At 46.9% G+C, this 24,242-nt stretch overlaps 1 protein-coding gene across 2 annotated transcripts in view; it reads left to right on the plus strand.

The window, feature by feature from the left end:
* The first annotated feature begins 1,298 nt into the window (after window positions 1-1,298).
* The window catches only part of PRDM11 (PR/SET domain 11), a 43,853-nt gene continuing 20,909 nt past the window's right edge, over window positions 1,299-24,242 (plus strand). For both annotated transcript variants that reach the window (XM_066321066.1, XM_066321068.1), the window contains exons 1-5: window positions 1,299-1,514; window positions 18,660-18,778; window positions 19,161-19,264; window positions 20,142-20,404; window positions 21,255-21,322. In XM_066321066.1, the coding sequence (XP_066177163.1) occupies window positions 18,663-18,778; window positions 19,161-19,264; window positions 20,142-20,404; window positions 21,255-21,322 (551 nt within the window). In that variant the 5' untranslated portion in view covers window positions 1,299-1,514; window positions 18,660-18,662. The remainder of the gene's footprint in view (window positions 1,515-18,659; window positions 18,779-19,160; window positions 19,265-20,141; window positions 20,405-21,254; window positions 21,323-24,242) is intronic.

Consider the following 24,242-nt stretch of genomic DNA (forward strand, 5'->3'; position numbering starts at 1 on the left):
TTTTGCTCGGGCTACATACTTTTTTACTTTTTGCCCTCCTTCAGTTTTTCTCTTCTTTAAGGCAACTTTGTATAGTAGACACTTCAGGGTGGAGAGTATCATGAGAGAATTTCTTTCTCAGGACTGCAGAAAACGGTGTTTCTCAGGGCTACAGAAAAAGGGAAGTAGTTCCAAAAATCCAAGCTGGATTGTCACCACAGCCCTGCTCGCATACAAGCCCGTTGTCAACCGAAGGAACTGGAAAATTATGGCTATTTATCCATTCCTCTCTTTACCCCCCCCGTTGTGCCTCTTCTGGCAAAGCAGCTGAAGAGTTTGCATTGTTTCAAATTTAATACTTGCAGATGGTTTTATTTAGAATTTGTTTTATTGGTGAGACACGCTTCCTCTGTTTATTAAATTGTGCCGACTTCTTGTCATCCGTCATGTTGTCCGCAATTTCTGCCCAGAGCTCGAGGGTAGGGCTTGTTGTTACTGTTGCTGCTGGGTGGGTTTGTTTTTTTTTTTTTTTTTGAAGGGGGTTGTAATTTGAAATACGATCGAGTTCCGAGCGCCGGGGAAACCCCGCGTCCTCTCATTCACTTTTTCCCGCGGAAGGGCATGAGGCTCCCGACGGGCGGGCAGAGGCGCGGGGCGCCGCCGGGGGGACAGGCGCCCGCCCCGGGGCAACTCCGCCCCTGGCCCCGGCCCGGCCGCGGGCGGGGGTCACGCCTGGCCGCCGTGGCCCGGAGCGGGCGGCCCCGAGGGCGCGGGCGGGCGGCCGGGTCCCGCTCCGCGGGGCGCCGCGGCGGCTGCCGGGCGGCGGCAGGTGGTGGCCGCGGCAGCGCCCGGGGGGCAGCCCGGCGGCTCGGCCGGGACGGGGCCCCTCGGCGGACGGCTCCCCCCGCGCCGTGCCCGCGGGCCGTCCGGGCGGGTTTTGTCCTCCAGGGCCCCCCCGAGCCCCCGGCCGGCCGCGGGCGCTGATCGCCGGCGGCTCCGCGCGGAACTCGCAGGCTCCGGAGCAGGAGGTGGGAACCGCGGGCGGTTTGGGCTTGCTCGGCTTCTTCTGCGTTTGTTTTTTGGTGGTTTCTTTTTTCCCCTTTGCTGTACGCGGCTTTTGGGGTTTGTTTTTTTATTATTATTTTTTTCCCTCCTCTTTTCCCACCGCGGGTATTTGGAAGGGAAGCGGGAATGCCGCGGCCCCGGGAGAGCCGAGCCGGGCCGGGCCGAGCCGGGCGGGCCGGCGGCGCCTCCCCCCGGTTCGGGGGGTCCCCGGGCTCGGCCCCCGAACGCCCCTCTCTTCCGTTCTCCATGTCATTTCCTGTGCTAATAAGATGGTGGTCACGGCCGGGAGGGAGGGAGCCGCCGCTGCCGCCTCCGCCGAGCCCGGCCCGGCTCCGGGACCCGTCCTCGCCTGGGACTAGCCAGCGGGGCCGGCGGGGTGGGAGGGCGCAGCCAGCCGGGCTCCCCCCGCCCCTCCCGGGCGGAGCGGGCCCCCGACGCCGAGGCGGGCTCCCCGCGCCCGCAGTGCCGAGGTGAGTCAGCCTCGCTGGTAGCCAAGGTGGCCACGAAAATGGCTGCGGAGCGCGGGGGGAAACCCGTCCCAGCCCGGGGTGGGGGGGGAAGGTCCGGCCGCGGGTTGCCCGCAGCGGGCGGGGCGGCGGCGAAGACCCGCGGGCACAGGTATCGCCCCCCCCTCTTCCCCGCCCGCCGCGCTTTTCCCCCTCGGGGCGGGCTGCGCGGGGCCCGGCCCGTCCCCGCCGCTCCCGCCGCGCCGCTCCCGCCCGCGCCGCGGCTGCGCCCGCCCGGCCCCCCCGCCCCGCCCGCGGCCGCCAGCGGGGCCGGGACTGACGCGGCCAACGGCCAATGGGCGACGGGGGCGGGCGGGCGCGCGCCACATTGGAACGCGGGGGCGGGGCGCTCCCGGGCGGCGGAGGCCCGCGGGACACGGGCACCCCCGGGATACACGGGCAACCCTGGGATACACGGGCACCCCCGGGATATACGGGCAACCCTGGGATACATGGGCACCCCCGGGACACACGGTCCCCCGCGGGACATGAGCACCTCGCGGGACACGGGGCGCACGCGGGACACGGGCACCCCGCGTGCGGCATCGCCCGCGCCCCGTGCACAGCGCCAGGGCAGAGCTACCCTTGCGCTGCTAGCCGGGATGCTCTCTGAACTCAAGCAGAAAAACTCCAGATGCGTCTTCTTGGGCCTTCTTCCCTCTGTGGGTTTATGTGGTTTTGGGTTTTTTTAAGTTACAAAATTTCTGAAGTTTCTTTTCGAATGGTCCTATATCGCTGATATTTCAGAGGGCAGTGGAAGATGCCTCCAGAGTCCCCTTTCCGATCCCTGGGAAAAAAAAAAAAAAAAAAAGTGGCCTGTGGGCAAAGCTGTTGGCTCAGTGTTGCTTCCTCTTTTTCCTGTGATTAATGCCTCTCATTAGTGGGAGGAGAACTGGCAGAGCAGGCTTAAAAAAATACCAGCCTAACCATAAGATAGGATTGTTTTCCAGCACTGCAGGTGTGTGCAGTGGTTTGTTGAGCAGCAAAGGAACCCCAGCAAGGAATATCAGTAGCCCCCTGGATCGCATCCTGCCAGCAGGTTTAACTCCCTGTGAGACTGGCAGAGCGCAAGCGTGCTCTCCAGGTTGGGCCTCACATCCCTAAATTTACGTTTCTCTAATGACCAAGATTATAAGCAGTGAAAGTGGAAAGGGAAATGAGTCTCCTGCCTTTCTAATGAATTGTGTATAAAACCCACAACAGACAAACATGCCTGATGAGGATGGTGTACTTTTGCTTTTCAAGTGCAAGCTGCAGTCAGAAACAAAAGCATTGAGACGTGGGTGTTTGCTTCTTGCAAGGGGAGCTTTTGGACCAAAGGTGCTCCTCCCTAGGAGGAACAGTTTAGCACAGAGCTGAGTGGCATGGAGCTCTTGCAGTAAAATCAGCCTGCGAAGAGTTCAAATGTTGGTGTGGCCAAGGACCGTGTTAGCTAAGGAGGGGTTGGCTGCTGGAACCACACACCAGGGAGAGTTTGAGGTAGCCATGGGAGATGCTGAAGTTTGCCCTGCCTCTTGGCTAAATGCTGAATTGATGGATCCCACTGCAGCATGGAGTAGCAGGACCAGGGCAAGTCGTTGTTCCCTCCTGCCCAGCAAGTCATGTCAAAGGCTGCTGCTCCTTCCAGCTCTTTGTGGAGTATGAACAAGGTCCTGAGGCTTCTGACTCAGTGCTGGCTTTGCATCGGGTCTTTCTGGTTTTGGGATTCTGGCCTGTTGTTTCTCTAGCATCTTTGTGGACCATGCATGAAGCATGGTGCTTTCTGGTGCAGTTTATGGGGATTCTCGTTGTGAGCCTTACTGGTCACTCATAGCAGCAATTACTTATATTTTTTCAGCAAGTAAAGGGGAAGATTATTGTGAGGGTAATACCTGATGAGGGCATGATGAGGGCAAAAGCAATGACTTCTTTGAAACCTGATTTTTTATGAACTTATGCAGGATCCATCTTACTGGGATGGAATGGGGGCAGCTTGTTGCTCGTATTCCTTGCTGCAAAGTGATGGAACTGCTTGAAATTGGTAGGAGCAGTGTAAAGGTTGTGAACACTGCACAAGGAGTCTGAGGCAGGAGGGCTCCTGCACTGCAGCAGGCTGGCTTTGCAATCGGGGGGATACAGGCATCATGGTGAGTGGAAGTTGCCACTCTGAGTCAGGAATCAGTGTGTGTATTAATGAGAAATACAGCAAGCCCAGGCAAGAGAGGTCTTTGATCTTTTTATAGAGAGTACCATGTACACTTTATCCTTCTGTAGGTTTTTTTAATGTTCTTTTCCTTTTCATAACTTCTTTCTCATGCTGGTTAATTCCCAAGTAGAGTTGTGGGGTTTAAAATTTGTTCTTTTTTTTTCCTGTGTCCATTTATGCAAGAGTAGTATATGCTTTTACCTAACTCTTAATTCCTAAAGGTGCTGTTGGCAGGGCCTGTCCATTGGTGCTACAAAACCATTTCCAGAGCTCTTAAAATGCTCCATAATATTTGTGACATTTTGGTGTAGCATATTTAAAATCATTACTGCCAATCCGGTGGTGTTACATGGATGTGAAAATTTGCATGGAGAAACTAAATGTAGTCCCAAGGACGGAATGGTTTGGGTTTGTTTTTTGTTTTATAATCAATTAATGATACTGTAGGGTAACTTGGGAACCTTCAGAAGGCAGAAATAAGCTGCTAAAACTTGATCTGAAGATACAAGGCTGGGTAGCAGTGAGAACTAATGGCTTTTGTTCCCAGTGGAGTGACTGTAGGTAGGAACTTCTGATGTCCACTCTGCTCTGGGAATATGTGCACCTGAGACCTGTGGTTTTCCTAAGTAAAGCAAAAACAAGCAAATACAACTTCTACTCTTCAGTTTGCATTGCATTTTTCTGGTGTTTTAAGAAATCTGGAGTCAGCTGGATGTGCATCAGGGTTTGCTTGATGTATCTTCTTGTCTCAGTGCTGAGGTGTCTGCTCTGTTCTCTCACCTGAGCACAAACCCTTCAGACCCTGAGACTGGGAGCTCCTTGAGCCACAGGTATAGCCGGTGAAGGGGAGTCAGCACATGCAATATCTGCTGGCTTTGAGCAAGTGGCAGAATTCCTGCTGGCCTGCAACTGTGCAGCCCTGCTGTGGGATGCTGGCCTTGCTGCTTCACGTTTCACCCCTTGTCATGCATGTGGTGTTTGTCGTTGTAAGCGTGTCTGAACAGCACTCCTGCTCGAGGCTCTCTTGTACTGGGTGAAGTTCCTTGGGCCAGAGCTCTTGTGTAGCTGCAGACAGTTTTAGTGCCTCCTCTTGCACTGACCCCTCTGCAGTAGTGGAGTAAAGAAGGCTTTAATTTTGCAGGGTTTTCTGTTCTGCCTGTGACCGCTTCTCTGCTACCAAGGGTGTTTTTAAATAAAGCCTCTAGAGAAATGTTCCTTCTAAAGCTACATAGTAAAATGTGGCTTTTCAGGAATTCCTGCTAGTTAAACTTGTTTGTGCAAGTGGATTCCGGTAGCAAGTCCAACCACCCTAAGAAAAGCAGAGGACAAGGTGAGAGGTTCGTGTTGTCCTGTATGACATCTTTGGGAAGAAGATGAGGGAAAAGTGCTTTGGAATTTTGCAGGTACAGGAGGCCAAAGAGCAATAGAAAACAGAGAAGTCCTGTCACATCTTTAAAAGGTAGAGGCAGCCAAGGTGGATGGAGAAGAAACCTGGTGAGGAGGGCAACACAAGTATCCCATGCTGGAGGTTTTTTTTTTCCCGCAAGAGGGAAGAATTTATTAATATTAATAGAAATTAGAATAAAATAGAATATTAATAGAAAAGACTGGGAGAATTGAGACCACAAAAGCAGAGATGAAGAAGAAAATTTTCACTTGGCAACTAGAATCACGTTTTCCATGTGTTTTTTTAGAAGTCTGGTCACTGTCCTCTGCACGTAGGCTTTGAAGTTCAGCTGGAATTGAAGATGGTACTAGCACAGGCATTTTTCCAGCTTCCGTCCTGAGCTCTTCACATAACTGCAAGAACATATGTTTCTGCAGACACAGTCAAACAATTAAAAATACTGACGCCTAAAGCTTTGCTGTTGTGTTTCTTGGTCGTGGCTCCATTTGTGAGGGCAGGATAACTTGTATCCTTCAGAGCATTGCTGAAAGGGCACTTCTGTGTGCAAGGCTGGGAGGCAATTCTCTGGTAGTAGTCAGGCTCAGAACAGTTCCTGTGCAGTCAGAAGGTAAAAGCATTACAGATCTGATTTAAGGTTAAGCTGCAGAAACTGGCAGCCTGCAGCAGTCAATCAGTAATGCATACTGCAGAACAGTTTCAGTGCAGTCCCTCGCTCGTGGACAGCCGTCAGTGAGGGGCCCATCAGAAGGGTCTGACATAAGCCAAGTTGTCCAGTTTGAGCATGGTCTCCTAAATGGTTTCTTTTCTCTGCCCACTTTCTTCTCTCTTCCTTAGGGTTTGGCTTTTCAGCAAGGCTAGTTTCCCTTTGCCTGTGGTGACTTGTTTCAGAGGAGGGACTGCTGTTCTAAAGTCTTGGCATCAAGCCCTGCTGGGGCTGCCACTCCCAGCACTCACCTTGCTGCCTGTGCTGCTGTCAGCTGGGGCTGGCTTCTGCCTGTGGAAGCCTGGCTGTGGTAGTGGGGGAGATGTATGAGGACAGAATGGTAGAAGTTCATGGGAGGTGATGTGGGGGATTAACTTGTGTGGCAGCTCTAGGATTGCTGTAATTAGCTTCCCTGAGAGCCAGCAGTGCTCCTGCCTTGTGCAGTGGCGAGCAGAGGCGCTGAGCATCCTGTGCTGGTCCCCAAGCCGGTTCATCTCTGTGGGCTGCAGGGCACTAGCTCCAGGCACCTGACTATGGATCAGCATGTCTGGGGCACACAGCTCCAGTGGTCCCCTACTAACACCCTTTCAGAGTGTTGAAGGCTGCTAATTGGAGCTGATACTGATCAAGGTCATCAGTCATTTGCGGACTGATAATTGATATGAAATATTTTCCAGTACATTCCTTTTTTAGTACAATGAAACTTTATTTTGAAAATGTATCATATAAACTGCATCTTCTTCATATATATGCTGGGCAGAGTTAAAGGTGGCCATTCAACAGCAGACTCAAAACTAAGTCTTCACAGCATCTTCCTTGAAAGATATCCTAAGTTTGATCCAGTATGTTCCTCTTTACACCTTTCATTTGTATAAACCTTGACTTCTTCATGTGTGTGTACATCCAGGCGATTTGCTGTTGTTTGGGTTTTTTAATTTCTTTTCTTCTGATGCTGCTGGAGTACTTCATGTGGTCTGCTGCTTTCTCTGACTTGGAGACTGTTTGCTTGAAAATGCTAATGAGAACGCTAAATACGCCGCAGTTTGCAGAGTCCAATCCTTTTATCAATTCAGGGGAAATTAATGAAAACACTTGGAAACTGACTGAAGGAAAAATCAATACGGATGACACAGACGCATACTTCTGTGAGCAATAAAATATGTTCTGTAGTTGTCATGTTTCACACCTAGGCTTGGCGATCATCATTTCCTAGATCAAATTAGTTCAATCAGCTTTTGAAGACTAGAAGCTTTTAAATTACTAATTTTCTCTTCCCTTTGTGATTGTAAAGATAGCATTATTATGTATGGTATGTTTGTAAGTCACTTTTTTCCTTGCAAATTCTGCCTCAGGTAGTGAAGGCCCACTGTGTGGGTGTAGAGGTGCCTAACCCTCAGCACAAAGTCCCGCCAGCTAATGCTGCATTGCTGTTGCAAAGGTGGTACCTCCAGGACAGCAGATCCACTGGATGTTCTGAGATAGATGATAACATATCCTCTCTAGCTGTAATGGACTTTAACTAGTGATTTTTTTAAACCACGTCTCATTCCTAGTCAGGTGTTGAGGTGCTGGTTTTGAATTCTTCTAGGATAGTTGGTGAATGTTTGTAATTCCTTAGTGACTTGCACACGTGAAGGACCAGGTATTTCTGTGCAACCCAGTACCTTTATGTAGAAGATGCACTTAAGGTTGCACATATAGAACAAGAGTGCTTCGCCCCTGCTGGAAATGTTTTTCTAGTTAGCTGTGTTAGGATATACAGGGTCTGAACACCCCTCTCTGTGTATGGAAGGGAATGTGCAGATCAAATTGTGGTGGTGGTGAATTCAGCACACGGATATCTGGTTTCTTGGCAGATCTGACACTGGGAGTATCTGGACTGCTGCCTGCCCCAAGGAAAAGGGGGTCGGTATGACCCATGCTCAACCACTACTCATCCAAGCCATGTAACATGAGTCCCTAACCTGTAGACAGATTTACCAGCTCTGAATAATGTCTGTTGTGCTGTGAGATCTTATCTTCCTAATGGCCTGCAGGAGGGTACAAATGAGGAGAAATAAATACTGCTCTTGCTTTTGCTTCCTCTGCATTTTGTGGAACAGTTGATGTGTTCTCATTTTGCCTGCTGTGTTTGTCACTGCTTGTAAAGGACTGAGCTAGTTTGTCAGAGTTTTGAGAACTAGTGAAAGTAAGATCTGCTCCTGCCTTCACATTTTGTCCCACATGCTCTTTCCCTTTTTTGCTGAACAAGTAAAAAGAGAGGAGCAGCCTGCCATGTCCTGAAGTCCAAGTAGAGTGGAACCACTGTAACAAGCATAGAGGAACTGTCCTGTAACATCCTTACACAGAAAGAGGCACTAACTAGATAAATGGTGCCAAAGCAGGATTTCAGCTTTATTTTACATCTGTACTCATAGATCTCAATGGAATGGGGCTTCCCCTGCACCTGAAACCGTATATAAACCTGCCTAGAGAGGTATTGGTGCTCAAGAGGCTTTACAATTTTATGTTTTATTCCTGAAGCTTTTGAGTTGGGTGGTGGGAGGGGACATCGTTCAATAACCAGGTGCCTCCTGGAAATCCAGAGGTCTCTTGGAGGAATGGAAGTTTCTCATCGGCCTTTGGGATAAAGAGCTTTGGGTTGTGATTTATAAATAATACAGTCTGCTCGAGAAACTTTCTGTCATGTGACTGTATCAAGAGCGAAATTGCATTTTGTGATTCCTAGCAGAATTTAGCAGGAGTCTTACAAAAAAATCACTGGTATACATAAAGTCAGACCAGCATTTGGTTGTTGCTGTTGAGTGTGGTCTTGGTTTTGTGCAATAGAAGGGAGCTCTGGCAAAATGCACTGAGATTTCTGAGTTGCTGGGGCAGTTTGATTTTGGTGCATAGCTTGCCCATGGTTCACAGATGAGTGTGCAAGATCCATTTGATCTTCTGACAGCACTAAACATTCACGAGGGGAAGAAAAAGTCACTATACTGCAGGTAATCTTTTCTTTTTTAGAGAAAGGAAAAGCTGGAAGTTCTGGAAAAGTGTTGAGTGAAAGGCCATCTTGTTAGAAGATGGATGTGCTTTCAGAGGGGCTAATTTTGACACTAAGGAAATATATGTAGAGCTGATTGCTGGCCAAGTGCCAGTGACTGAAGGGCACGGGAGGCTGAAATGCCAGGCAGTGCTGGTGGTGCTGGCACTTCAGCCCATGACGGTTGGTTTGGATGAATTATCTCTCTGCCTTCTAGCTAATTTTATCCTGTTGATTTTCATGAATCATTTCCCATCTCTGTGGGTTAGAAATTAAAGTGGAAGTTTGCTAGCCAGAATACCACGTCTGCTATTTAGAACCTAATGTCTGGGGTTTGCTTCCTGCCCACCCCCATGCCTTCCCTTCCCTTTCCCTTTTTACCTCCATCATTGTTGAAATCCATGAATCACTAGTGTTGCTCACCCACAAACATTTTTAGGCTGACCAGCCTGCACAGGTGCAGGGGTCTTCTGGGTGCATGTGACCTCACTGTGGGCAGTGGGGGTGGCAGGCAGTGGCAGGGTCCCAGGTGCACAGTGATGCTGGCAGGACCTGACCAGGCATCTTGAATTTCCATACTTTATAAAACATTGAAGGCACTCCAGTGTCTTTTACCTCTCCCAACACAGCAGAAGAGCAGGAGTATGAAACTGGCCCAGCCTATCATGTGCCTACCAAACACTTCCCCTCTCCAGCTTTTTTGTCTGTCCATGAATGAGAGTAAAAGGTCATTTGGGCAGTAAATTCACATCTCTGCTTCCCTTTGTTGAGCTGTGTGCTCTCAGCTGCCATTGTGGCTGACAGCTGGGCCAGCAGCACGGGAAGGATAAGTTCATTACCCAGAAGTTGAGTGGGATCCAGGGACTCACATGGGAGTTGCATAGCATGGGGTCCTGTTGGTGAGCAGTTTTTCTTGCAGCTCTGCTAAGGAAAAAAGCACATTCCCTTGAAATGTAGTGAGCAGAAGATGAATGAGAGGAGGTCTCTAGCTTGCTCGTGTTCACTTCTAATCAGTCTTGGTGGATCACAGCAAATACAGGAGACCGAATGAGTGGTTGTGTTGGGACAGTTTTGAAAATTGCCAAGTGGATGGCCCAGGAAAATATAACCTGGGTAGCATGACACCAATCCTGGGTAAATATAAAGTTATTCATGCCTGAAAATTAATGTCATGGAAAGTGTTTTGTGCTTCTTAAAAAGGTCTGATTTTTGTTCTTTGAGAAGCTTACTGTTGGTTTAAAAAGAGATCTTAAGGTGTGATACATATTAACATAGAAAAGGCAGCTAACTCAGTGTATGAGAACCCAATTAATATCCAATGCCAGAGAATATCAATAAAATATATGTCACTTAGGAAGTGAAGGTAGTGACTGATAGAGAATCAGCATCCAATAAATAAACTGAAGTGGCATTATAAACAGTAAGGAGGATGAAGGATCCTCTAAGCTAAAGGACAGTACTAGCACACTAATAAATCAACTGTTTTGAAGATTAATTTTAAGATGAATGTAGAAAATATCTTTTCAACATCAAAAGATCATGCTTCTGGCATTGCCACCTTAGACGAGGGGAGCAAATAATCCAGCTATTTTAAGCTAGAGCTTGATCATTTTACAGGAGAGTCTCTGCAACATGATATGTGGAGGCTGTGTTTTCAAAGAAGTGGACCTGATGACCCTTCTCTTTGGATAAGGGAAAGGGAGAAGCCAGTTCTGCTTGACACTTAATCAGTGATGCAGAAGAAGACATGACTCATCACTGGCAAAATGTGTAGATGAAACAAGTTTGGTGAATTGTAGCTGTTGATAGGGGCGAGATGGTGTAATGCTGTTTGTTTGGTAAATGAGGTTTTTGAAACCGAATCATTTTCATGCAGACAAGTGGAGATTTATGAACCTGGAAAGGCATGTCCTGGACGTGATCTGTGAAGGGAGGCTGTGTCCCAAGCAGTCGCATGTGGGAACATGGGGGTCAGAATGGGCAGACTGCTCTGGGGAGCTTTCTGTGCCAGGTCCTAGCTGGAAAAGACAGCCATGATTTTGGACACAAACAGGGTGTTAATGAATCAGGGCGAGGAGGTAATTTTTTATCTGTAAACTTTTATTTACTTCAGATTCAGTCTTACATCAGCGTGGCTTTCTAGTGCCAGCATCTTGAAGTCATATGGAGAAAATTGGAAGAGTTGCACAGAAGAATGATACAAATTGTTGGAAAGCTGATAAGATACTGCATGGGTACTTATCCAAGACTCTGCAATGTATGTGGTTTTATTCAGTGCTTATCATTGCTATCCAAACACCTTTCAGTAGCGCTCTAAGAAAGAAGGCTTACAGTTGTGCTTAGTTGTACTCTTATTCTGTCCTTAGGGAGAAAAATGGTGAAATAACATCTAGTTTTAGTACTGGGGTTTTGTGTCTGTTTGTTTTAACTTTATAAACATAGGTATATATTTATGTTGAAGCCAGAGGCAAAGAAGTGCAACTGGCAGTTCTGACCAAACATGGTGAGGTTTATTACAGCCATTAACCTGGGAAGCAATTCTTTCCAGTTGCTCAAAGCAGTGTCCTAGCATGCTGGGTATTTCAGCCTTTCCCATCAGATTCCAGGGCCCTTTGAAAGAACTGCTGCCTGGTGCCCAGAATGAAGAAGTATCACATATGACTTGTCTGTGATGGGGATTAACAACTGAGATGAACTCATGAAGTGTTGGCTTCTCTTTCTCTTGCTAGTCTCGGATGGAGATTTTGTCCTGTCCGTAGGCTAAAGGAAAGGAGTGGGACGTACCAGGTGTCAGTCAGATTGTCCTAATTCTCATTTCTACACGTAATCTGTGAATCTGTGAGATCAGTGAATACAGGAAAAACAAAAAGTTTGCATGTGTTTTAAAAATGCAAGTCACTTACATATTCTTTCAGCTGCAGTAAGTACCTGCCTTGGTTCCATGGCTTGTTGCACTTTTTCAAAGGGCTTTAAAGGCCGCATGAGAGCTCTACATTGTCAGCATTCATGGAGAAGTTGCATTGAGTAATACCTGCTTTGCACAGGCTGTGCTGCTCCATGACAGTGCATGGACCAGCACGTGGATTCTTTTCCTTCTCTCTCTGAGATCAACAAAGGGCAAATGCTCTGAGACCACAATACAGAATTTTGTGACAGATCTAGTAAAGTTATCAGTATGTTCAGTCTTCACTAAAAGCCATCATAAAACAAACTTAAGACAGGTTCAGAGGTTATTTCAGATGTTTTCTGTCTTCTTCCCCCTCTGAAACATGTCTGTCATGAAGCAGGTCATGGAGGATTTTGACAACATGTTTTGCCAATGAACCATGTGAGAATGACAGTGTGAACTTATCTCACATCCATTAGAGACTACAGGAGGTGTTCCAGGTTGGGAAACTCCAATTTCCCTGTTCCCAAGTTGTCTGCAGTGAGGATGACAGTAGGAATTTGGTGTTGTGGCACCCCATACTGTTTGTCATGTCAGTTGCTGGTCTTGGGCAAGCTAAACCACTGGAAACTCTCAGCTCTCCCTGCTGTAAAACAGGTTTAAGTCTTGTGGCTTTGAAGCTTGCTCTTCAAGCTTCTTCAGAAAGCTGCAGAAAAACTGGTGGTATTTCTAGGTATCTTTCTTGTAGTCCTGACCTTAAGTGTTTCCAGAATTTGAAATTCAAACAAAATATTTCATACTTTGGTGAATTTATGCCTCTTGAGTGTAGTGAGATAATTGACAATGAGTTAAAGTCCTGGTCACAGCCCATGGCTGCTCAAATCATCATGCATGACCTATAATTTTCACTAATTAGGTTTGAATTTGTGACTGCTTCAGCTTGTTGCCAGATGTGCTGGCAGCGCTCAGCTTTGCTCTTTGGTCATTAGAGGAGAGCCCTGGCCTTGCAGCAGGCTGGGAGGCAGGTCATGAGGTCTTCCACTAGCCTTTGCTATGCTGGGACACTGCTCTGCTACACCCCCAGGTGCAGGACAGCCTCACCCACAAAAATGTTGTACTTCTCTGGGGAAAGTGCTGTGACAACTGTCAAGGCAAAACCGATTTTTTGAGTAGAGCACTGGCTTATCTGTGGACAGTGGCCCTTCTCTGAGCAAACTGGTTCTCCCTCTTACTTTGTGGGATCTTTGATCTTTCAGAGTTTGCACTGGCTGTAAGCATGAGCTGTGTAGCCAGCTGGTACTTCAGAAAGTGACCTGAAGTGGTTGGCATGGCCGAGGATCTTGGCAAGGGCATTCACCTCAAGGAGAATGGTCAGCCTGGGTCTTCCATGGCTGTATGGGACAGAGCTCAGAGCCTTGAATGCTGTGCTTTATTCCCTGTTCTTAGTTTGTCAGTAGCTGACTGTTCTGGATTACTATTTCTGGTAATAATATGCAAAAGCGTAAGAACTCATGTCTGTCTTTCACCATGGGCCTGCTCTTCAGAATGTGGTACAAGCTAAGCAAGATCTGCCTTAAAAAAAGAGGGGATGACCTCCAGAAGGCCAGCAGTGAGAAACTGAGTGAAGGAGCTGTGTGCTGAGGAGGGGATGGATTCCTATATAGCTGTTTCGCATGAAAGAATGTCCCAGTCTGGGAAACCTGCCAGTAAAATGTAAAATTAAAGCTCTGTTTTGGAGGCTGATCCATGCAGATAAGAGCCTGTGACTGTTAACTAATAACTATATGAGGGGTAGTGATAAAGGCTGCATACTTGAGGACAGGAATTCACAGGTTTGTTCATGTTTAACCCCATTTTTCCTGCATTAGAGATTAACAGCTCAGATGTTTTTTGTGTTTTCTACTTCCCTGACTTTGAGCAATATGGCAAAGCCACTGGAGATATTAACATGTGTCATGCAGAAATGTGACAGTCCTTACCTACTTTGTAAAGAAAACAGGAGAGGTTATGTGGCACTGCCTGTGAGCCCAGTGATGATCCAGGAATGCCTCTTGGGATTTGTAGCAGTCATGCTGGGTTTGCTGAGGACCTCTGTGCACAACTGCCTTTGCTGTACGAAGGGCTTGATGTTGTGTGCAAACAGCACCTGGGTCGTCACAGCATCCTTCTCACCGAGAGACTGTCCTTGCTGACATGCTGCTAGGACATTGCAGTAGGCTCTGTGCCCACTGAACATTGGGAGGGCTAAATGCTGGGCACAGGGACATGCACAGGTGAGGCCAAGTACCCCCTGGGAATGCCCTCAGCAGTAACCAAGGAGCCTGCTGTGCTTCTGCTAGCATGATGCTTCTCCACAGCATCTGAAATCTTCAGAGGCTCTTCATATTGAGGTGCTAGATCAAACACAATTATAAAAACTGCCAAGAAAACCCCAAAACAATGAAGTAGAGGGATTGAAAACTGCAGAATGTGAGCTAGACTATTGTAGCTGTGGAAAGCCAAAGGAGGCTGAGAAATGGCAAGAAAGAGAAACTAATGAGCAATAAAATTACAGAAAATTAAAACACCACTTTGAATACATCAGAAGCTAAAAGAGTCCTAAAAGCACAGTCATCTGCTGAGGTCTGGAATTGGAGAAATGTCATATGTTTCTTTCCTGGAAGAAAAACTAGAAGGTGGTAATGCTCTCTGTTGTAGCAGTAGCTTGGTAAATTAGCAAATAGCAGCTACTATAGCAGTACATTTTAAAGTTTGCTATTCTGGCTTATTTTCATCCAGGGATTTTAAAAGGCCTGGCTGAGCAGCGCTCTCTGGGCCATAAATGCTAATTTAAAAATAATTAAAAAAAAAAAAAAAAAAAAAAAGCATGCGTAATGAGTTAGACTTAAAAAAATGTGTTACTCATAAGTGAGTAGGCCAATTTCAAGTTTAACTGGGCAAATTAAACTAGGCTACCCACAGTCTGATGTTTGCTTCCAGTAAAAAAATGTAATAGCTGATACGGATCAGATTGGTCATCATTTAAAGAGATATTAAATGTAATAGTCAGTCTGTACAGGGTTGGTTTTTTTTTTTAATTGTTCTTTTCTAACATAGTGTGATTTTCTGGTGTTCCTATAATTTTACTTGAGAAAGGTAAAACTGTTGGTAAGTCTTGCATGTTTAATGAACTGAAGTTGTGCAACAAATCATGGGAATAAATAGGTGGGATGATTCAGTGTTTCACAGATGTACTGCTGGAGTGTGTCCAGAGGAGGCAGGTCCATGAAGATGATCAGAGGGCTGGGGCACCTCTCCTGTGAAGACAGGCTGAGAGACTTGGGATTGTTCAGCTTGGAGAAGAGAAGGCTCCAGGGACACCTGATTGTTGCCTTTCAGTACTTGAAAGAAGCTTTTAAGAAAGCTGGGGACAGACATTTTAGCTGGGCCTGTGGCAATAGGACAAGGGGGAATGGCTTTAAACTGAAAGAGGGTGGATTTAGATTAGATATTAGAAAGATTTATTTGCTGTGAGGGTGGTGTGGCACTGGAACACAGAGAAGCTGTAGCTGCCCTATCCCTGGAAATATTCGAAGCCAAATAGGATGGTACTTTGAGGAACTTGGTCTAGTGGAAACTGTTTCTGCAGTGGGTCTGGAATTGGATTATCTTTAAGGTCCCTTCCAACCCAAGCCATTCAATGATTCAATGCATAAAAGGAAACCTGAATAAATAAAGGGTCACACTGTGACAACAAAAAGAGCCCCACTGCTGGTAATGTAGTAGTTTCGGCTGGGAATTTTTGGTTTTTTGGCTCAATGCTAATCAAGAGGCAGAAATTGGTCTCTTCTCCCTATTAACAAGTGATAGGATGAGAGAAAATGCCTTCACGTTGCACCAGGGTAAGTTTAGATTGGATATTACAAAAGAGTTATTAAGCATTAGAACAAATTCCCCAGGGAAGTAGTTGAGTCCCCAGCTTTGGGAGGTATTTAAAAGACATGTAGCTGTGGCATTTAGGGATATGGTTTTGTGGTGGACTTGGCAATGCCAAGTGTATGGTTGGACTTGATGATTTTAAAGGTCAATTCCAGCCTAAATGATTCTATGATTTGATGGTGGACTTGGCAGAACTAGATTTACATTGGACACGATGATCTTAGAGGTCATTTGCAGCCTAAATTATTCTCTTGATTCTAAGATTGTTGGTGTCTAAGATTGTTGGGAAAAAAGGCACAAAGTTAATTTGGATTGTGTTTGTGGGCAACATAAAATCTGGCCAAGTTGCAAGTCATGAAATTAGGTGAGTTAGTGGTGAGCTTGGGGTTGTGTGTGTGCTGAGTGAGACAACAAGGAGTTGTGTGACACTCTTAAAGCCGTCACCTACTCTCAGAGCAGGTGGGAGTGTTGGCAGGGTGTGTGGTGGCCTGGGAGCTGCTGCAGGAGCACGGGCTCTTACAGCAGCATGGTGTTTCACTGAAAGCAGAACCCCAGCTGGGCAGGGTGACCAGAAAGTAAATGCGGCATTTGGACACAAACACGGCAATCCTGAGCAGGGGCAGGCAGGGTGTTATCTCAGTGCAAGGTGCTGCTCCCGCCAGTGTGCTGCACAGGAATGTTGCTGATAAGTTGGAGAGAGTTCAGGGAGGACCAGGAAAGGGGAGGGCTGCATGATGTGCTATACAGTAATACACAGAGCTTCATGTGTAAAGTAAATGCAGTGTTTCTTCTTTCCCCCCTACTCTTTGTTTGGAGCTATGCAATAGTTCAACCAGAACTGAAGGAAGCACAGTGACCTTCCTTGGCAGGAGGTCAGACTGTGTGATCACAGGGTTTCTCTCACTCTGTAAAACTTCATGGGTAAGAGTGGGAAAGGAAAAGTCATTTTATCTTCAGAAACAAGTGAAGGCATCTCTTCCTACTGAATGATTGGGGGATATGGGTGTTTTGACTCAGATGGGTGTCCTGTCTGCCAGGCTTCCAAAACAGATGGTTGTTCTCACTTGAGAGCATCTGCCCCACAGCCAGCATCCACCTTTTCCTGTGACAGTGCAGGTTCCACAGCTAACTAGCTCTGGGGCAGCATCTATCTCCTCTTGTGTTTGAACATTTTCCCACTCCCCAAGCTTTCTCCCTCTTCAGCTGCTTTACTGCAGACTTTGCAGAAAAGACTTTTTCTTCTCTGAGAAGGACAGGTGGGCCCTGGTGGCAGCAGTGGCTGGTGCATGGGTACAGGACTGCAGAGCTTTCCTCTTGCTCCAGAGAGTGCAGACAAGCGACTCAGCCTGCCAAAATAATGAGCCCTTCTTTGGCATTACTATCGCTCTCCTTCTGAATGGCTGTGGTAATTCTGAACAAAAATGTATCTTGTTTTGGACATCCTGTAGAGACTTAAAAGTGCGTGTGTTTGCATGTGTCTAACTGTACTTACGCTGAGGCTTTGCTTTCAGACCACTGTACAAGTATGAAGTAGCACTCCTTGATAAAGGCTTTGATAAACGTCTTTCAGGCTGCACGTTGGCATGTGAGAAGTTCGATTAGAAAAATGAATCATTTGTCCCCTGGCACAAAGAGGAGCCAGAGGGCTTGAGAACGGCATTCCTTCTTGTGGTAAATAGGGCAGAAATGCAGACCAGATTTCCATGGTGTTCAGGCCCATACAAGCATGTGTGGAATAAGAAAATTCCTGTTTTCAGGGGTTTGCGACATTAGAACATGAATTTGAAAATACCCTGAGCCAAGTCACAATGGGGATGGGCTCTTCCACCCAGTTTGCCTGACAGAAGTGGTCTGATGACCTGCAGAGGCCCCTCGGTCAGCACTGCAAGTATGCAGCATAACAGAGACATGGACATGGAAGGGGCCAGCACAGGGGATTTGGGGGGAGCAGATGTGAAATCTGTCTGATCTGGTGTGGGACCTGGGAACAGACAGTTTGTGTGCCTTAGAGGAAGCCTTAAGATGAATGCAAATGAAGAGATGAGCAGCACTGTAATTTATTCTTTTTCTGAGATGCTCTTATGCTTAGCTGGCCCTTGCAAAAAATTAAATTAAATCCATTCCAAGTTATTATCACTTGACATATCTATATTTTCTCTTCAGCACAACCCATGACAGGAGTGAGAGGGATGTGTTATTGTTTTGAAGCTTACTGTCCTTAAACATCATTAAGTGATTGATGATTCTGTGAAATGCCTCCTGGCTCTTGTGTTGAGCAGAGGAAGAGACATTTTCACTACAGCAGCCTTGCATGCCAGAAGGGTGGTGGTGGCTCAGCTCTGGCTGCTGCAAAGGAGGATCATGAGCATGATTTGTGCAATCCTGGGCTCTAAAGAGTCCCAGAGGGCTCTTTAGGCACTTGCCTGTTGATCAGAGGTGTCCAGAGCACAAAGAAAGCTCGATCTGCAGAGGTGTAGTATAGAACTGTACTCGGTTCCAAGATGGAGATTGGCATATGTAAGGTTTGTAGGCAGATCCTGGTTCAATGCCCCAGTCTGCATTCCTCTTTCTTGTCCTTCTGCCCCCAAAGGGCTGCTCTGAGGTAGTAGTGCACCATGTTCCCAGATCATGTCACACCCATCACTCTTAAATTCCATGTGCAGTTGGAAATCTCATGTGTGTTTTTAACGGGCTCTGTGAAGCATACTTCAGATTCTCCATGCCTCAGGTTGCTTTGTGGTGTCTCATGCTCTCCACCTGACCTGCTGAGCTGAACTGCTCTTCCCTTCCCAGTGCAGGAAGAGGTTTCCACATGAACGTGTGTGTGCTCTGATGTGGGATGGCGACTCTTGGTGCCAGAAGGGAGCCTGATCTGCTGGCTGCATCCTAGCCTGAGGGAGAAGGCTGTGGTTCCTGGGGGAGCAAGGTGGTAATTTCTCAGCTACTCATATTTCTACTCTCTTCCTTCCTTCTTTTTCAGAACATGAGTGAGAACTTGAAGGACTGTTTGATCCAGACCCAGGCTTCCTTAGGGGAGATGGTGACGATAAAAACAGAGACCTGCTCTCCACACCGGGACCAGGAGTATGGACAGCCTTGGTATGTGGTTGAGCTTCGGTCTGAAGTAGTCTAACCCCTTCTCTCCATCTACCTCTCAGCTTAAAGGTGTTTTTGAGGAATATACTTGAGCTGCTTGAAGTTATTAAAGCTTGTCCTTGTGAGGTCTGCCTTGGGGTGTTTGACAGAGATGGTAACCTACTCATGTGCACCTACTCTAGCTGAAGTCATCATCTGCTGTGGGCTTTAGCCTTAAGGATCTGATATACCAGCTTTTGGCAGGTTGGGTGGCAGGTTTAGTTATTTTTCTGCTACAGCTGTGGGACTGAAGGAATTGGTCAGGCCCCATTGCTTCAGCTTCTCTCTATGTGTAGTCCCAGCATGTTGGTAAGTTAACATCATCCTTCTGTTGTCCCCTCCTCAGCTCTGGAAGGCCTGACCCACAGTCCATGGAGATGGAATCCAAGAAACTGAAAGGGAAACGAGATGTAATCATGACCAAGAGCTTTCAGCAAGTGGATTTCTGGTGTAAGTGTCTTGTGAGGAAGGGAAAAGTGCCACTGCTTCTTGTGTAGACTTTGGTCTTCCCTGTAAGTTTGGGGCAGGAAGCAGGGGGGAAAAAAAAAGCCAGGGACAAATTTGCATTCTCATCTGAAAAGATTGGCATGGCTGGTAGGGAAATTGATCCACAAAACCAGCTTGTCCATGAAGGGGCTAGGCAGAAGTAGGGAGGTAGGATGAACGCAAGCTGGAAATGTGAAAATGCACATTGGAAAACCCTGAGAGTCTGGAAAACCGAACAGCTTGAATTCAGAAACTGCAGAGGGAGCATTGAGCAGATGACAACTCTTTGCCTTGTATTCTGGAAAGAAAACTAGTGCCATTTATGTTGGCATACCTATGAATTGTCAGCTGGTAGATCTGCATCTTTGTCTGGACACGGACAGATGCCTGGGATGCTGTCTCTCTCCCAAACACTGAATGAAGGCTGTGTGATGAGGGTATTTGTTTTTAGGGATGCTTGTTTTAGCTCCCATCTGGTGTGTGGGGAATGAAACCTTTTGGCTGGAGGACTTGCTGCTGACCAGGGATATGCAGGGATCCCTCAGCCTCTGTCTCTGCATGCAGTGACGGGGCCTTTCTGCGTGTGTTCAGTCATCAGTGGCAAATATATGCAGGGCACCAGGGCTCATGCAGGTGTAGGGGAAAGGGCAGGTGTGGGTTGGGGTAGAGCACTTGTTGAGGAGCATGGCAGAACAAGGGAGCAGCCCGTGAAGCATCTGTGTGTATGCAGGTTGTAGTCTGGGGAAGGGACACAGCCAGGCCAGGGAGATGACAGGGAGCTGTCCTGAGTGCTGTGCGTCATGTGTGCCCTACCTAACCCCTGTTTCCTTCACATCTGCAGTCTGTGAGTCCTGCCAGGAGTACTTTGTGGATGAGTGTCCAAACCATGGGCCCCCAGTGTTCGTGTCTGACACCCCAGTGCCCATTGGCATTCCTGACCGGGCAGCGCTGACCATCCCACCTGGAATGGAGGTGGTTAGAGAGCCCAGTGGGGAGAACGACGTGCGCTGTATGAACGAGGTGATCCCCAAAGGTCACATCTTTGGGCCGTATGAGGGGCAGATCTCTAGCCAGGACAGGTCTGCAGGATTCTTCTCGTGGCTGGTGAGTGACAAGTTTCCTCAACTAAGTGACACCTCAGCCACCTCAGCAGCTCAGAGCTGGGGGAGTCACGGGCTTGTGGAGCCAAACCTTAGCCATCTTCCCCCTTCTCTGAAGGTCTGCTGCTGGCCACTTGGGCACTATGTCAGCATTAACCTGCCACAAATATTAGCAGCTTAAGGGTATAGATGGATGAGCTTGCAGAGAGAGATTGCAGACTCTCTCATGGGCCTCTAGCACTCCCTCCCACCCTGAGTAGAGGAGGTGGCCAAGAGGCCAGAAAAAAGATCCAGTTCATCAGGAGCTGATCTACATGCAGATTCCAGCACCAAAGCTTTTTTTCTCCCCATACTACAGGACTTGATTATCATATGAGATAGAGAGATCACTGGATCAATACATGTTAATTTTTATGAGAATTGCAATGTGGGACTTTAGTTATTATTAGGGAAAAATTTGAGAGCTGCTGTCTTGCTCATATGAATGAGCTCAATGTTCATATGTCTTGCTCATATGAAATGCTCCTCACACTTTCCTGTCTGTAAAATAAATGGGTGTCTCATCCCTGTCCCGAAAGGGAAGTTAATCTTCTATATCCCAGGATTGTTAATGATTTTGTCAGCTGCATCCATAGTTACAGATTTCTGTACATAGAAAAATGCCTCTCAGTCAGTTTAGAGTAACCTCTATGCACTCCAGGTCAGCAGCCTGTAGTACCAGGAGACCTGAGATTCACAGCATAGTTTCACACCATGACTTAAGGCTAGAACTGAAGCAGTGATTTGAGATTCAGAGACCTTGTACTACCTGGACCAGCTGGTTGACATGCTGCATCCATTCTCTTGTTCCACAGATTGTTGATAAGAACAACCGCTACAAATCCATTGATGGGACAGATGAAACCAAAGCAAACTGGATGAGGTGAGTCTAGTTCTCTTCTGCCTTCCCTTTTGGGACTCTGTCTTCCAGAGAGAGGCCATCAAATACTCTTTATTGTTTTGTGTGTTGGAAAACCGAACCAAAATGTTACCACCCATTTTGCAAATGGTAGTCTTTCAGTATTTATTGTAACGAGTATCTTTGGTGTCAGAGTCAAAGAAAGGGTCTAGAAAAAGACAAGGATGTCTTTTGGAGGATCACTATTTTGTGGAAAGAGGATAAATGTTAAAGATGATCCTATTCATCCACTCTTGCAAGCACTGACAGGTCTCACTCCTTTTTTTTTTACTCATTTCTTTTATGTTACATTCCAGTATTTTGCAGTATCCCTCAAGGTAGCATTTGATTCTGTTTGGGGCTTTTTTATCCCTACTTATTTGACAGATACTAGAAGAGGTGCTTGCTGTTGCTTTCTTTCTGAGCTTCGTTTGACCCAGCTGTGTGTGCTGGCTGGCTGTTGGCAGTGTCAGAGGAGAGGAGGAGAAGGGCGAGCTGGGCGACTGAAGGCAGAGCTGGCGCTGTGCTTGTGCTCCCTCTGCTGGCCCCGCTCCTCGCCAGCACGGCTGGCTCCGCTGCAGCAACTGCAGCAGGAAGGGACCGTGTGTGACCGTGGGACAGCCGCTCAAGTGTTGGCATGTGTCTGCAAAACGTAGGTCACTGAGCCTCGTACGTGTGGCAGTCACCAGCATGGGGCATTGCTGCACGGTGAGGTCCGTCAGACCAGTCCTGCTTCTGCAGAGAACTTTGGAAGCGGTTATTAACAAGAAGGTATTTCCTGCAAGAGCAAAGCAGCCTGGGATTGTCTGATTTGTTGGCCTGGATTTTCAGTTGTCCCTCATTAAGGGACTAAAAAGCACGAAGTACAGGTAAATGCAAGATTGATCCAATTGGTCGTATCTGGTTTCACCACTTTTGGCTATTTCAGCCTTCACATGGATAGCAGCTGTTTTTGAACATAAATTCTGACATTTATGTTCATAAAATTCAGCAAAGGAATTTTTCTGTGAGGATTCCAGCTATTACAGTTATTCACTGCTGGATGAGATAAAATACTAGACCAGGGCTAAGGCTGGAGTAATCACTTCAAAAAGAAGCAGTGGTACAGTGAAGAGATAGATAGGCAGACATATATCTAGAAGTAAAGAATGCAAAGTTCAAAAATCTACTTAGATCTGCATCTTTTTGATCTGCATGACACTGATGCAGTGGGACAAAACATAGTCTTGGAAAGCAAAAATTCTATGATGAGCTCTTCTTCCTACTACTGTGAACATAAGTTTGATGTCTGGATTTAAATGGGTACTGCTCGTGGGCCTAACACCAAAGAGCAGAATATTCTTGTATTTGTATTTGTCATGGTTCAGTCTCAGTAGGAGTGTGGTCTGGGCCTTGAAAGGCGTGGAGGTTATGGCTTTGTGGAAAGGGGATGTTTGTGACCCCTCATGGGAAGGGTTTATCGAAGGGTCTCTGCAGGCTATACCAGTCATACTGGCCTTTCTGACTTTACTCTTGGAAAGTGCTTGTAACCACTAGTATTATGTAGAGTCTGACTGACAGTTCAGGTGGCAACAGAAGTCCTCAAAAAGCCTTGATTTTTTTTTGTTAGCACCTTTTAGAGCACACTAAGGTGCTCTACAGTCCTGCTCAGTATTCTGTGCTGGAACATCACCTGACACTGAGATCACACACAGAAACCACACTTGACTTCCAGGACGCTGTAGACAGCGCTCTTTCTTTCATATAGTGCTCTTTGCTCTCACTCACAGATGGAGTGCTTTGCAAAGCAGATCTACTCACCTTCTGGGTAGGTGGGTATGGCATGGGGAGGGCAGCTTGGGCTGACTCCTCTCGCTTCTTGTAGATCTGGCTATTGTTTTTGTTGTTTGAATACCACATCTGAGTCTATTTTCATCTTGCCCAAGGGCAATATGTACACTGCAGCACTTGCTGGTTTAATTTCAAGTGCCTGTTTGCCCAGGGCAGTGGATGACAGGGAGGAAGGAGTAACAAGAGCAGCTGATGGCATGGCAATGGTAACATCCTCTTGCCCTTTCCCTCATCAGTTAGTCAGTCAAGACAGACTCCTGATGCTGGGAGCATGTTCTCCTAAGCTGGCTGCTGGCACATGGCTAATGCACTTAGCTTCATCTCTGTCCAGAGTAAAACCCTACTATTTGCAATACTTCATCATACTCCATGACTTCAAAATATGCAAACATCTTACTCTGTTTTTATTTTTCTGAGGGCTGATTACCATGGATTGCAGCAAGCAAAATTTATGCTTTCTTGGACACAAACCATAAATTGCTGCTGATGGCTGTTCTTGGGGCTTCTGAAGGGTTGCAGAGACCATCCATTTTCCTGGTAGCTTCTGAGGAAATTCTCTTATTCAGTTGTTTGTGTCCTCTAAATATAATGGATCTGACAAAAAACCTGAAAGTAATTCAGAAAGTCCATCCTTCTGTATATGTATATCACTTGGCCCAGAACAAGATGTAGGATAGAAACCAGTAGTGCCTAACTGAACTGTTGAAATGTAGTGCCTCATGTTTGGGGTTTTCAGGATATTTTGAGCATTTATAGTCTGTAGCCCCTCTTACATGTGAGTACCTGAATTCTTAGGCTTTTGGCACAGTATAAATTCATTTTTTGCCTTAGCCAATGTGAAAAGGCTGAAGTAAGACTTTCTCACTGCTTTCTCCTTTGCTTTCCTTTCTGCCCTCTGTCCTCTCCAAACGTAATAACAGAGATCATGGGAAGCCAGACTGTCCTGTAAGTCTTCCTGTATCTCCTTATAATGGAGGCATCTCTGGTTTGATTTTCATACAATAATAGAGCTTGGAAGGGAGCTCTGGTCAAGTGTTCCAATAGCCTGCTTAAAGCAGGACCAGCTTTGACTAGT

The sequence above is a fragment of the Sylvia atricapilla genome, chromosome 6, assembly GCF_009819655.1.
Source record: "Sylvia atricapilla isolate bSylAtr1 chromosome 6, bSylAtr1.pri, whole genome shotgun sequence".
Classification (NCBI taxonomy): Eukaryota; Metazoa; Chordata; class Aves; order Passeriformes; family Sylviidae; genus Sylvia; species Sylvia atricapilla.